Genomic DNA, 13,935 nt, shown 5'->3' on the forward strand with positions numbered 1-13,935 from the left:
CAGGGTTCAGCCAACTGTGTCTATGTCCCCGCCTTAAGTCATAGCTCAAAGATTCCATTAGTTGCTCACTTCACGGGTGGAGTGACACCGTTTCCAACACCTTACCAAGATGGTGCACCTAGTTCTCTTAGCTGGGTTTGAAATAGTCTGGTGCTCTTCTAATTGAGTGAGAGAAATACAGGACTATTCACAGGGCTTGACTCCCTCTTCCGACCACACATCAGGAATACAACAGATAATTAAATTATTTTGTACAAACAATTGCTTCTAATACAAGCTGATGAGTACAACGATAAGCATAATACTAAGAATGCACTTAAGTATGATAAGGTTTAATGCTCAGTAGAGTTTATGTGAATATGTGTATAACTGTCAAAAGATATATGAGATATATGAGAGATAAAGATCTTTGATTTAAAAAATATTTTATCTATATTAACAACTCTTCAATGATCTAGTGCACATATAATATGTTTAAAAAATTTTTGAAGTAAAGTGGAGGAGATATTAGATATTTGCTTTGACAAAAATATATTTCGCAATAAGCACAAAATAAGCTTTTGAGTCTTTCAATGAAGATGCAAAAAGACTCACAAGAAAGAAATGATTTCCCAACAAAATTTACCAATTAAGTGAAATGTGAAATACTTAAAGCACACTCAAATATATTTTTAAAATCAAATGAGGAAGAGTGTGTATGCTTTAGAGAAGTATAATAAATAAGCACACAAGAATAAATATCAATCGCTCTTCACTTTGCAGTGAGTTTGCAAATGAAAAGGATGAGATTAATGCTCTCTTTTATCAAAAAGTTATTAGTTTCTAATTTTTAAGAAACAACATCAGCTTTCATTATCAGAATGATGTTCTTCTTCAGCTGCAGTCCTTTCTTCGTCTGAGTCTTCTTCTTCTTCTTCTTCAAAACCCTGATCTTCTTCCATGTCTTCCTTATCATCATCATCATCATCATCACTCCCATCTTTGGAGTCCTCATCATCACTCCCATCATCACTAATAGGAGTTGAACTGATATCCATAGGATCAGTGGTATGAGAGGAACTAATCAAGTGTTTCTCTATGCAACTCAAACATTCATCAAGCGAGGAGTAATTAACTTTGAGGGCAGAAAAGTTGGTTTGAAGGGATTGGATCCCTATTTGCATGGTTTCACTAAAGGCGGTGAATTGTTGATAAAATGGATTAAACCATGTCAGAGTAGTGGTAACAGAGGGTTGACGTATTTGACCTCGACTTCCCTTTAGAATCCATCCATCCTCATACTTTTCATAACCTATTAATTTGAGAGTTATGGAATTGAAAATGTCATAATGGGTGCATTTCACAAAGAAATCAGAAGAGGAGGATACTTGGATTTTTGTAAAAAGTATGTTTAGGATTCCTTCATAGGGAAGAGTTACTCGTCGTGCTTCCACGCGAGATATCATCCATTGAAGCATAAGACTTGGTAAGTCTAGTTTCTTGCCCTTAAGCAAGCACCAGAGGACAAAGCAGTCTACATAGGAGATGTACACACGTGATCCAGGTTGAGGAAGTATATTATATGTGATGATTTTTTGTAAAATTTGAGCTTAAAAATTCAAATGTTTGTAGAGTGGAGGATTATCAAAAGAAACAAGCTCGGTGTCCAATATTAAGGGAAGGAATTCTTCTGGAGTGAAGTCTTGTTCTAAAATCCAAGAAGTACTAAAAAGAGGACATTCAAAATTTCCTTTGGTGATTTTTAAAATTTTTGCAAGGGATTCGGAAGTGAGAGAGATGGATTTTCCCATCACCTTGGTAGAAAATCTGTTTTCTTCCTTAACAAGATTTGCGTAGAAAATTTTAACAAGGTTTGGGAAGTGTCCCTTGGATTAATAGAGAATGAAACTTTCCATCTTAAGGCCTCAAATAAGGAAAGTATATGTGGGAAATCAGATGTGAAAAATGAAGCATCGAGGATTTTACTTAGGATTGGATCTGTCATGCTTAGATGATTTCGATAAAAACTCTTGGCATGTGGAGCTACGAACCATTGCTCGATCAAAGAATCTTAAGTAGTTTGAGATGAGGTGGAGGGTTTCTTACTTCCTACAGACTTGATTCTTGGCAATTTGGAACTTTTTTTTTTTTTATGAAAAACGAAGGTGGTTTTGCTAAGGCAGTGTTTGATTTTGGAAAAAAAACATAAGGTTTTCATGATTTTTGGAAAAGGAGGAACTAATGAAAAGGAGAGAAAGAGAGCACATGTGAGAACAAACCCTAGGTTAGTTAGCTAACCACTCGAATGGATCAGGTTTTTATAAACGAGCCTAGGATTTTTCTATTAGTCAATTGGTTGACTGCAAGGTCAGTTGGCTGACAAGTCTCTGTTTTTTTTTTTTTTTTAAAAAAAATAGCTTAGTCAGTCAGCTGGGTCTTGGGTCAAGTGGCTGACTGTAATACTCTTCTCATGCAATTGTTTAGTCAGTCAGTTGGGCTTGTGATTAGTCGGCTAACTGTTGATCTTACTTAAACTTTGACTTTTACTCAATTTCTCTACTGTGTAATAGACCAAGTTCTCTTTTAATAGTTATGAATCTATCTTCTAAGAGAGGTTTAGTGAAAATATCAGCCCATTGATCATTTGTATTGATAAATTCAAGAGTTTAGTCTTCTTTTTGAAGATGATCTCTTAGAAAATGATGTCTTATGTCAATGTGCTTGGTTCTTGAGTGTGAAATAATATTTTTGGATATATTTATCACACTTGTGTTGTCACATAATCTAGATTGAAATAACTATTGTTTCATGTATAGTGTTTGCGCATAACAACTCCCGGTTGCTACATATTCAGCCTCAGCAGCTAACAAGGCCATGGAGTTTTGTTTCTTTAAGAACCAAGATACTAACAATCTTCCTAAGAAGTGACATGTTCCACTTGTACTCTTTCTATCAATTTTGCATCCGGCATAATCTGCATCCGAATAGCTAATCATTTCAAAGTCGGTGTCTTTTGGATATCATAGTCCTAGTTCAATTGTGCCTAATAAGTATCTTAGAATTCTTTTTACAGTAACTTGATGAGATTCCTTAGGTGGTGATTGAAATCTAGCACACATGCACACACTAAACATAATATCGTGTCTACTAGCTGTTAAATACAATAAGCTTCCTATCATTCCTCGATAATGTTTTATGTCAATTGGTTTTCCCTTTTCATCCTTATCAAGGCTTGTGGAGGTGCTCATATGAGTTCCTATAGGTTTACTTCTTTCCATATTAAACCTTTTCAACATGTCTCTAATGTATTTGGTTGATTTATGAATGTTCCATTTTTAACTTGCTTGATTTGTAATCCTAGGAAGTAATTTAGCTCTCCCATCATACTCATTTCAAACATTTTTTGCATGCATTTTGAAAACTCTTTACATAAATCTTCATTTGTAGCACCAAATATGATATCATCCACATATATTTGAACTATTAGCATGTCTTTGTTTTTAGTCTTAATGAATAGAGTGCTATCTACTTTTCCTCTTGCAAAATTATTGTTAAGTAAGAATTTACTTAATCTTTCATACCGAGCTCTAGGAGCTTGTTTTAAACCATACAAAGTTTTAATTAATTTAAATACATGATTGGGATATTTTATATCTTCAAAACCCGGAGGTTGTTTTACATATACTTCTTCATTTATATACCCATTTAAGAATGCACTTTTCATATCCATTTGATATAACTTGAATTCCTTATGGGTTGCATAGGCTAGAAGCATTCTAATTGCTCCCATTCTTGCCACAAGGGCAAAGGTTTCATCATAATCAACACCTTCTTCTTGATTACATCCTTGAGCTATTAGCCTGACGTTGTTTCTAACAATTATCTCATTTTCATCCTTCTAATTTCTAAAAACCCATTTAGTTTCTATGATTGAATGATCTTTAGGTTTGGGCACTAATTGCCACACTTGACTTCTTTCAAACTGATTTAGTTCTTCTTGCATAGCTATAATCCATGAATCATCATTTAATGCTTCTTCTACATTTTTAGGCTCATCTTGAGATAGAAATGTGTAGTGATTGCATAAATTTTTCAACGATGACCTAGTAGTTATACATTTTGATAGTTCTCCGATTATTTCTTCTTTTGGGTGATTTCTACTGTATCTCCACTCTTTTGGTAATTCATAATTTTCTATGGGTTTATCATTTGGGGTTTCTTCAATGATTTTTTCCTTTCCTTTTACTTCTTCTTTTGCTTCAACTATTTCTAAGTCTTTTGATTTTTGAGTTGGTTGTCCATCTTCAGCTTTTGGTATTTTTTTGAAAGGGTTTTCTTCATCGAAGGTTACCTGTATTGATTCAACAATAGTAAGTGTCCTTTTATTGTATATCCTAAAGGCTTTCCTTTTTAATGAATATCCTAAAAATATTCCTTCATAAACTTTTGCATTGAATTTTCCTAACTCATCTTTATCGTTCAATACAAAGCATTTACATCTGAACACATGAAAATATGAAATATTTGGCCTTCTACCTTTCTACAGTTGATATGGTGTTTTATTTAGCTTTGAACTTATAGATACTCTATTAATTACATAGCATGCGGTATTTATCGCTTTAGCCCAAAAATATTTAGGTAGATTATGTTCGTTTAACATAGTTCTAACCATTTCTTGTAGTGTTTGGTTCTTTCTTTCTACAACTCCATTTTGTTGTGGAGTTTTAGGTGCTGAAAAATTATGGCAAATGCCATGTTCATTACAAAATTTGTCAACGTCCTTTTTGTTGAATTCTCGACCTTGATCACTCCTTATGTTTGACACATTATATCATTTTTCATTTTGGAGTTTCTTGCATAAATTTATTAGTAAGTTACAAGTTTCATCTGTGGAGGCTAAAAATAATACCCAAGTGAACCTAGAATAGTCATCTACTATTACAAAGGCATATTGCTTATCTCCTAAACTTTCAGTTTTAGTAGGACAAAACAAGTTTAGATGAATGATTTCTAAGGGTCTACTAGAAGAGATATGTTTCTTCTTTTTAAAGCTTGTTTTATTAGTTGACATGCGTCACAAATTTTATCCTTTATGAATTTTGAATTAGGTAGCCTCTTGACCAAATTCCTTTTAGATAATTTTGATAGTAAGTCCATGCTTGCATGTCCTAGCCTTCTATGCCAAAGCCAACTGGCTTCATTTATGGCAGCCAAGCATGTTACACTTTGATCAACTTGATTATCAAGGTTTATGCAATACACATTATTTACCCTATAGGTTGTGAATAGGATTTCTTGTTTATTAGGATTTTGAACTAAACATTTATCTTGCTTAAAGATTATGTCAAATCCTTTATCACTAGGTTGACTTATGCTTAAAAGATTATGTTTTAAGCCATCTACTAACAACACATCATTAATAGTGAGTGAGGGTTCTTTGCCTATTTTACCGATTCCAATAATTTTACCTTTAGCGTTGTCGCCGAAGGTAAAATATACCCCATCTTTTTGTATTAATGTAGTGAACTTGGATTTATCTCTGGCCATATGTCTTGAACACCCGCTGTCCAAGTACCACTTTTCCTTTGATGGTGTTGTCCTAAAGCATACCTACAATAAAGGATTCACGGTGTTACTTTTTGGAATCCAAACTTCCTTAATTTTCTTTAAATCATATCTAGTTCCATTGTTTTCTTTCAATTCATTTTTAACTTTAACATACTTCTTTTTAAGAGCACAATTAAACATGATGTGTCCTTTGTTTTTACACAAGCAACATGTTGTATGTTCATGTATATTAGTTGAGGATGTGCTAGCATAGTGTTTTGCCTCCTTAACAAAATACCCCATGAACAATTTCTTCTTTCTTTTATTTGTGATTCCATTATAATCGATTCCTTCTTTATTTCCATTCATGCTTTGTTGTCCTACCATCTTCTCAAAATTTTCTTTACCTTTTGGTAAAGTTGTAAATAATCTTCTCTTTATCTTCAATTGTCTTTTTAAGATCAATTATTCTAAATCTTTCTTGCTTTGATCATTTACTTGCAGCTTGACTAATTCTTGTGACATATAATTTATTTTCTCCATTAGATTATCAACGTGGGAATATTTTTCTTTTTCAATGGATTTAAAGGATTTTAGTTGGCTTTTAAAATTTTCATTTTGTTCCTTTAAAGCCAAATTTCTTCTAGAAACTTTTAAAAATCTATTGTGAAGAACAAATAACTCATCTTGAAGTTCCTTGTAAGTTGGCATACTATCACAAGAGTCATTGCATGCTAAAGCAAAATTGGACTTAATTGAAAATTTTGTAAGAGGTTGGACGACCGAACTTGTGGCGTTCAAAATGCCTCGGATGACTGAACCATGGACAAATCAACTTGTTGACTTTTTTTTTGGTAGACCAAACCATATTGAACATATCTTTCTCGATCAACCAAACACCTATTAGAGTACTTTTCACCAACTCGGGTGCTCGAACCTTAGCGTTCAAATCATGCTCAGACAACCGAACTTGTGATTTCGGTTAACGAAATGTTGCACCGGGCACCCAAACCATGGTGTTTTTGAGAAATCGCATCAATCAGCAAACCGACCCCTTTTTCGGGCTCCCGAACCTCGAACAACACCTATTTACACTATGTCTGTTCGGGCACCCGAGCCTTGGGTCAAGCACCCGAAAACTCTCAGGTTGTTTATTTTTTTTACCTAGGTTATAGTGGTTAAATGGGGTTATTTTCTTTAAACAAGATTAAAACTTTTTTAATAATGCCTATTGAGTCCCCAACGGTCATAATTTTGTCTATGCCTATATATACAAGCTCATTTGCAAAATTAATGGGTGATTAGTAAGATCATTAAGGCCAAAATTCTCTCAAATTCAAAAGTCGTTTTATAGCCTATACTACTTCCATACACTCATACACTTCATTTTCCTTGATCATTCAAGTGTGTTCAGTATATTTAGTATGCTTTTGTATCATTCTAATTTGCTCATACTCTCATTTGTTGTATTGATTGATTGATTTTTATTGATAATAAAGCATTAAGTTCTCCCACTATTTTTTTTGATAAATCTTGTGTGGGAAGACTTAGATGCTTGTGTTTCTTGCATTGTCATTGCAAGTTACCTTAGCCTATATTTTTGTGTGCAAAAATATTTTTACAAGCTTTTTCAAACATCTCTTGTGCTAAGTATTTTAAGAAAATATTTTTGAGATTGTTTGATTAATCTTGCTAACATCTTTGAAACCCTAAGTTGATATTTAGATATGTTGTTTATACAAAGTTTCAAAGAAAAGCTTGTTGATACACTTTTGTGCATGATTGAGCATAGAAATTATATTGAGTGTTGATTACACACATATACACCCTTAAGCTTATAATTCCTACATTATTGGTGTGCATTGATTATATTATTAGTAGTGGTACATTTCAACTTGTGTAGGAAGCGTTTCTGTGTACACAAAATTTAATACACATTTGTTGTATTCCAGGCGTGAACCTGAAGAGGGAGACTAGCCTTGTTGAATAGTCTCGAATTAGATTAAACCCGGTTCGGAAAGTTAGGTGCATCATCCTGGTAAGGTGCAGGTTGAGCTCAGCCCCGCTAATTGACCTGGTTGAAATGGTGCCGCTCCGCCCGTTAAGTGAGCTTATAGTATAATCCTTATGTGGGTGTGCCAAGGTAGGAATGTAGGCAGTATTGGTCGAACCCCAATAAAATTTCTTGTGCTTGCTTTTCATTTCTGCAATTTAAATTTCACCACTTGAATGTTTGTGTTTAAATTGTTGGAATATTTGATTGAGTTTTTGATTATATAGAAAGATCCTAGGTTTGTGTAATACTATTTGTGGAATCTGAATTAACTTAGGAGAAAATTTTTAAATACCTAATTCATCCCCCCCCCCCCCTTTCTTAAAAATACACCAATTCCAACATAGTTAAACATCTAACTTTGAGCTTTGTACGTGTACTCCAGATACTCCTTTAGCTTCTCATATACCTAACTCCTTGGTTTGAACCTGTACTTTTTGAAAAGACTAACAAACCTTGCATAGCTCCATACAATGATAAGAATGGGTAAATAAGAAACAAAGTAAGGATAAGCAAAGGTAGATAAGGGTCGAAAATCATGCATTTCAGGGACTCATCAATGGTTTGATCATTTTAATGCATTTGGTATCAAACCACGGCACAAGCATAAAACTCTACCATATGTTCTATATATTTATTTAGCATCTACAATTTATTTATTTAAAAAGAACATGCATTAGGGTGTCCCTATCAAAACTCCAAATATACCTTCCCCCACCACAAAAAATAAGGTTATTAGTGACGGTTTTCAATTAGTCGTTATATCTGCCGTTACTAATATTTATTAGTGACGAATTTTTCAAACCGTCACTAATAATAAAGTATCAGTGACGGATTAAAACCGTCACTAAAAACCTAAGCCCGTCACTATAGATTATAAACCGGCTCGATCAAAAATCATCACTAAAGCCATAGTATTAGTGACGGTTTTAAATTCGTCACTAATGCTCTATTATTAGTGATGGTTTTAAAACCGTCGCTATTGCTCTAAGAACCTTCACTAATACTATGGCTTTAGTGACGGTTTTAAATTCGTTACTAATGCTCTATCATTAGTGACGGTTTTAAAACCGTCATTATTGCTCTCCAAAACCGTCACTAAAGCCATAATATTAGTGATGGTTTAAAAACCTTCACTAGAATTTTTTAAAAAGACAATATTAGTGACGGTTTTGAAACCGTCACTAATACTTAAATTGGACAATTAGTAATGAAGTTGATTTTTTTCCCAATTATTAATTCTTGTAAAAATCTGTAATTAAATTACATTTTCTTATACATAACATTAAATTATAATTGCTAAAAAATCATAAATTATTCAAAATTCTAATTCAAATTTAAATACAAATACGAATATATTATACAAATTCAAATTCAAATTCAAATACAAATATATTATACAAATTCAAATTTAAATACAAATACATTGTACAAATTCAAATACATTTCATCTGTTCAGATAACAAAAAAAGTCAAAAACTGCATCCTGTAGTGCATGACATCATGCTAACGTTGTCACAATTTCAAACCCTACAAATTAAGAAAGTTAAAAAAATTAGTATATGCTTTTTGAAAAATTTTTGCAGCATTTCTCCTATAAATATGACATTTTCCATAGAAATATGTTCCAAATCTAGGTGTTTACAATAAACAGTTCACAATAATCCAACGAGTAATGAATTTTACGAGTGCACAAGAGTTTCATATAATAAGCATTAAATAATGTAACATGTTCATGAATCCCATAAACAAAATATATAAGAATATAGTTCTATGAAAAAATAGAATATGATATTTATGGTTTACATGGCTTCCATACGCTTTTCGAATGTTTTTGTCTCTCTGTTTCTTATTTGAGCCTTCATTGGCCAGAGTAGGGAGCCAGTGTCAGTCAAAGTGTAATTCTTTTATATGTCATCTCTTTTTCCTATTATGTTAGACGTATTGGTTTATTTATTTTTCTACCAATATCTGCTCTCCAGCACTAAATTGTTTGTTCTACTAGCGTACACATGTAATTGATGGTTGGATGCAATTGTTCTGGTTGTTAGTATTTAACTAGTTAATATTAGTGTGATGTAGTATCAAGGAGAGAGGGATTTGTAGATTAAGGATACTCCTCTCCATGATTTTCCATGATTATATAATCTTTTCCACCGTGCATGGAGCTCCTAGTTTCTTATTATTCTTTTTATATTCAATTCTTTTGTAATCTTAATGATAGGCTACACCATTCCATTACCATTCACATTACTTCACTCTAACAAGAATTTCCTAAACTTCAAGATATATCACTGCAAAGCTGGAAAATATCTTCGCTGTATCTTCAAAGATCTCAACATTTATGTGAACTGTTGTCCTAAATCATCTATTCAAGACAGGCAGACAATAAAAAACAAAAAAATATATATGAATAAGTTCCTAGCTTCTGACTAATGAATTTAACATGAGAAACCCAAAGCTTTTATGAATAAATCTGCAAGTTGTTAATCAAACTTCATATGGGTAGTTATAATGAGCTTTTGGGCAATTTTTTCCTGAACAAAGTGACGATCAATTTCAATATGCTTTTTGTACTCATGGAAAATTGGGTTCAAAGGAATATGAATGACAACTTGATTATTACACATCATCTCCATAGGTCTACAATGTGGAAAACTAATTTCTTCCAACATGTTCTTTAACCAAAGCCAAACAAGTTCACATGCGATACTCTGACTCAACACTTGATCAGGCCACCACAATATGATTTTTACTCTTTCAATACACTAAGTTGCTACCGACGATAATACAAGATTTGGTTATGGATCATTTGTTAGAAGGATGTTAATTTTTTTATTGAAGCAGAAGATATCTGAAGCATGAACATACCGATGTCGTGCCAGAACCGAATGACATATTTATTAGATCTGTAGAAGAGCTGAAGAAGAAGAAGAAGAATACTTACGAAGGGTATTCTGTAGATGTGTAGCAAAAGCTCCTGCAGCTCTGCTGGTTCGAAGCCCGAAGGGTTCACGATGAACTCACGAAGGCCAGAACTAAAGGCTGAAGGGTCTCCGTCTCTCACTGTCTCCTCTTGTACTGGCTCTCTGAGGTTCGAACAGAGATGCTTGCGGCTCGTCAATAGTCACGGTGAAGAATTGAATAGGGCAGCGGCACTCTCTGGAAATAAACTCTAGGCTCCAGCTACTGGTTGATCTTTTTGGTTCCAGTGGCACTCGTTGGCTCTCCGAACTTGCTATTTATTAATGTGGGCAGAGACACTGTGGGCGACAGTGACAAGTGGAGATGCTCTCCTCTGTGGGTGACGACTTGAGAAGCGAGGAGGGAGGGGCAGGAGTGAGGAGCGAGGAAGATGGAGGGGCAGGAAGAAGGAGGGAGACGGCAGGAGGAAGAAGGAAATTTTGGGAATTTCAAATTTTAAGGAAGGACGAGCAAAGATGCGGGTTAATTAGGAAGGGATTTTAGATTTTAAGCATTAGTGACGGTTTTGAAACCGTCACTAATACCCCATTATTAGTAACGGTTCTCCCAAACCGTCACTAATACCCTTAACTAATTTTTAAAAAATATTTTTAAAATAAAAACGCTAGTAGTGACGGTTTCAAAACCGTGACTAATACCCTATTATTAGTGACGGTTCTCCCAAACCATCACTAATACTCTTAACTAATTTTTTAAAAATATTTTTTAAATAAAAATACTAGTAGTGACGGTTTCAAAACCGTCACTAATACCCTATTATTAGTGATAGTTCTTCCAAACCGTCACTAATACTCTTAACTGATTTTTTTTTAAATATTTTTTAAATAAAAACATTAGTAGTGACGGTTTCAAAGCCGTCACTAATACCCTATTATTAGTGACGGTTCTCCAAACCGTCCCTAATACTCTTAACTAATTGTTTTAAAAAAAATTTAAATAAAAACACTAGTAGTGATGGTTTCAAAACCATCACTAATACCCTATTATTAGTGATGGTTCTCCCAAATCGTCACTAATACTTTTAATTAATTCTTTTAAAAATATTTGTTAAATAAAAATACTAGCAACGACGGTTTCAAAACCATCACTAATACCCTATTATTAGTGACAGTTCTCCCAAACCGTCACTAATGCTCATAACTAATTTTTTTTTTTATATTTTTTAAATAAAAACACTAGTAGTGACGGTTTCAAACCGTCACTAATACCCCATTATTTGTGACGATTCTCTCAAACCGTCACTAATACTCTTAATTAATTTTTTTAGAATATTTTTTAATTAAAAATACTAGTAGTGACGATTCTCCCAAACCTTCGATAATACTCTTAGCTAATTTTTTTTAATATTTTTTTAAATAAAAACACTAATAGTGACAGTTTCAAAACTTTCACTAATACCTTATTATTAGTGACGGTTCTCCCAAATCGTCACTAATACTCTTAACTAATTTTTTAAAAATATTTTTTAAATAAAAGGTACTAGTAGTGACGGTTTCAAAACCGTCATTAATACCCTATTATTAGTGACGGTTCTCCCAAACCGTCACTAATACTCAACTAATTTGTTTATTTATTTATAAATATTAGTAGTGACGGTTAATTAATCGTCACTAATAAGTGACTTTTAGTGACAAATTTAATCCGTCATTAATACCCTAGAATCGTCGCTAATATTTTTCCGAAAAAAATTTCACACGAAAATTGTTTACCGCGCTATTTTTAGTGACGAAAGTATTAGTGACGGTTTTAAAACTGTCACTAATAGTGTCGTATTAGTGACGGCTGCTAAAACCGTCACTAATGCTTACACTATTAGGGACGGTTCTTAAAAATCGTCACTAATACCTACTTTTAGCAACGAAATTGAATTCGTCACTAATACTTTCGTCACTAAAAACCAGTTTTTTTGTAGTGTCCAAAGACATTAAAACAAGCCTTATGGGACCTCAAAGCATTTACTTACGTCTAGATGCCTAGCTACCAAAAGTCAAAGAAGCAAGCCAAAACAAGGCACAAAAGGTACCAAAAGCCTAGATGTGAGGTGCAAGGGGAAGACACGTGCCTTACGAAGGGGAGGCACACGTCTATTAAAATTGTGCATAAAATGCTTTATATATTGGATTATTGATTTGTAAACACATTATTACTTAAAAAGTTTAAATATTCAATACTAGAGCATGAGTGCACAAACATTACCAACTACCAAGCATAGCTCAACATAAATACGCAACAGTAGAAAGAAAATGTAAATGTCAAAACTATAGTTCAATATAAAAAAAAATTACAAACACACACATACAAGGGGAGGAGGAAGAGGAAGACGCACACCTTCTTAGAGGCGGTGGTGCATCTAGAGGTGGTGCATCTGGCAATGGTGCGGCAGTGGTGCGACAACAGTGGTGCTTCCGGTGGTAGCCTAGAGCTTTGTACAGTAGTGGAGTGGCAATGGTGGGCTTCAATCAAGCAGGGTGGACAAGGAAGAGGGTTCGATCATGTAGGGAGTTGGGAGGGGAGAATTTGGGGGGAGTGTTCCCCCACACGAAGTGGAAATAAGGGTTCTAGGTAAGGGTTTTAGTGATGGTTTCAAAAACTGTCGCTAAAAGTTTGCTATTAATAAAGATTTTTAATAATCGTCACTAATAGCAGACTATTAGTGACAGCTCACAACCGTCACTAATACTCCACTATTAGTGACGAAATTTTGTCTCTCAAATACCCAAAAAATCATTGTTAATATTTTCCCATAATAGTTTGAGAGGGAAATCTACTTGTAGTGACGAAAGTATTAGTTAGAATTTTATTTTTGTCACTAAAAATGTATTATTAGCGATAGTTTGGAAAATCGTCACTAATAGTGACAAATAATTTCGTCACTAAAAACCCCTTTTTTTTGTAGTGGAGTGAATGCATGTGCATGTGTGTGGATGCATGTTGATGTATGAGTATATGCATGATTGGATGAACGTATATGATGTGTATGAAATAAATGTATGTATGCATAATTTATGATGAATGATGATGTATGTGCATGACATGATGTTTATATGCATGTGTGCATGTATGTATGTGTGTATGGATGCATGGTTAAGCATTTACATGTAGATGTATATATGAATGCATGTGTATAACAATGTGTGTGTGTGTGTATATATATATGTATTATATGTACAAAAGCATATGTGTGTATGTATGTATTTATAATGTGTGTATCTAGTGAATATATGTGCATATATTAATATATACTAGTAAAGCCAACCCATGTTTCACATTGGGCATATATATGTACTTTGATAATTAGTTTTAACAATATTATTAGAGTTTTACATATTATTTTACATTCTTTGTTCAATAGAATTGTGAAATATTGATAA

At 33.5% G+C, this 13,935-nt stretch overlaps 1 protein-coding gene across 1 annotated transcript; it reads right to left on the bottom strand.

The window, feature by feature from the left end:
* Window positions 1–842: 842 nt before the first annotated feature.
* On the bottom strand, window positions 843–5,526 carry LOC131163470 (uncharacterized). Its single transcript, XM_058120066.1, has 2 exons — window positions 5,448–5,526; window positions 843–1,291 (listed from the first exon to the last, which is right to left on the bottom strand). The coding sequence occupies exons 1-2, from the start codon at window positions 5,524–5,526 to the stop codon at window positions 843–845; spliced, it is 528 nt and encodes a 175-aa protein (XP_057976049.1).
* Between the last annotated feature and the right edge of the window lie 8,409 nt (window positions 5,527–13,935).

This window comes from Malania oleifera, chromosome 9 (genome assembly GCF_029873635.1).
Source record: "Malania oleifera isolate guangnan ecotype guangnan chromosome 9, ASM2987363v1, whole genome shotgun sequence".
Lineage (NCBI taxonomy): Eukaryota > Viridiplantae > Streptophyta > Magnoliopsida > Santalales > Ximeniaceae > Malania > Malania oleifera.

What these genes read in the sequence shown, in the direction of transcription:
- LOC131163470 (XM_058120066.1), bottom strand. Translation starts at nt 5,526, where the DNA reads ATGGCCAGAGATAAATCCAAGTTCACTACATTAATACAAAAAGATGGG. An exon ending in CTTCGGCGACAACGCTAAAG is followed by an intron (nt 1,292 to 5,447) that starts GTAAAATTATTG and finishes TCAAATTAATAG; the next exon opens with GTTATGAAAAGTATGAGGAT.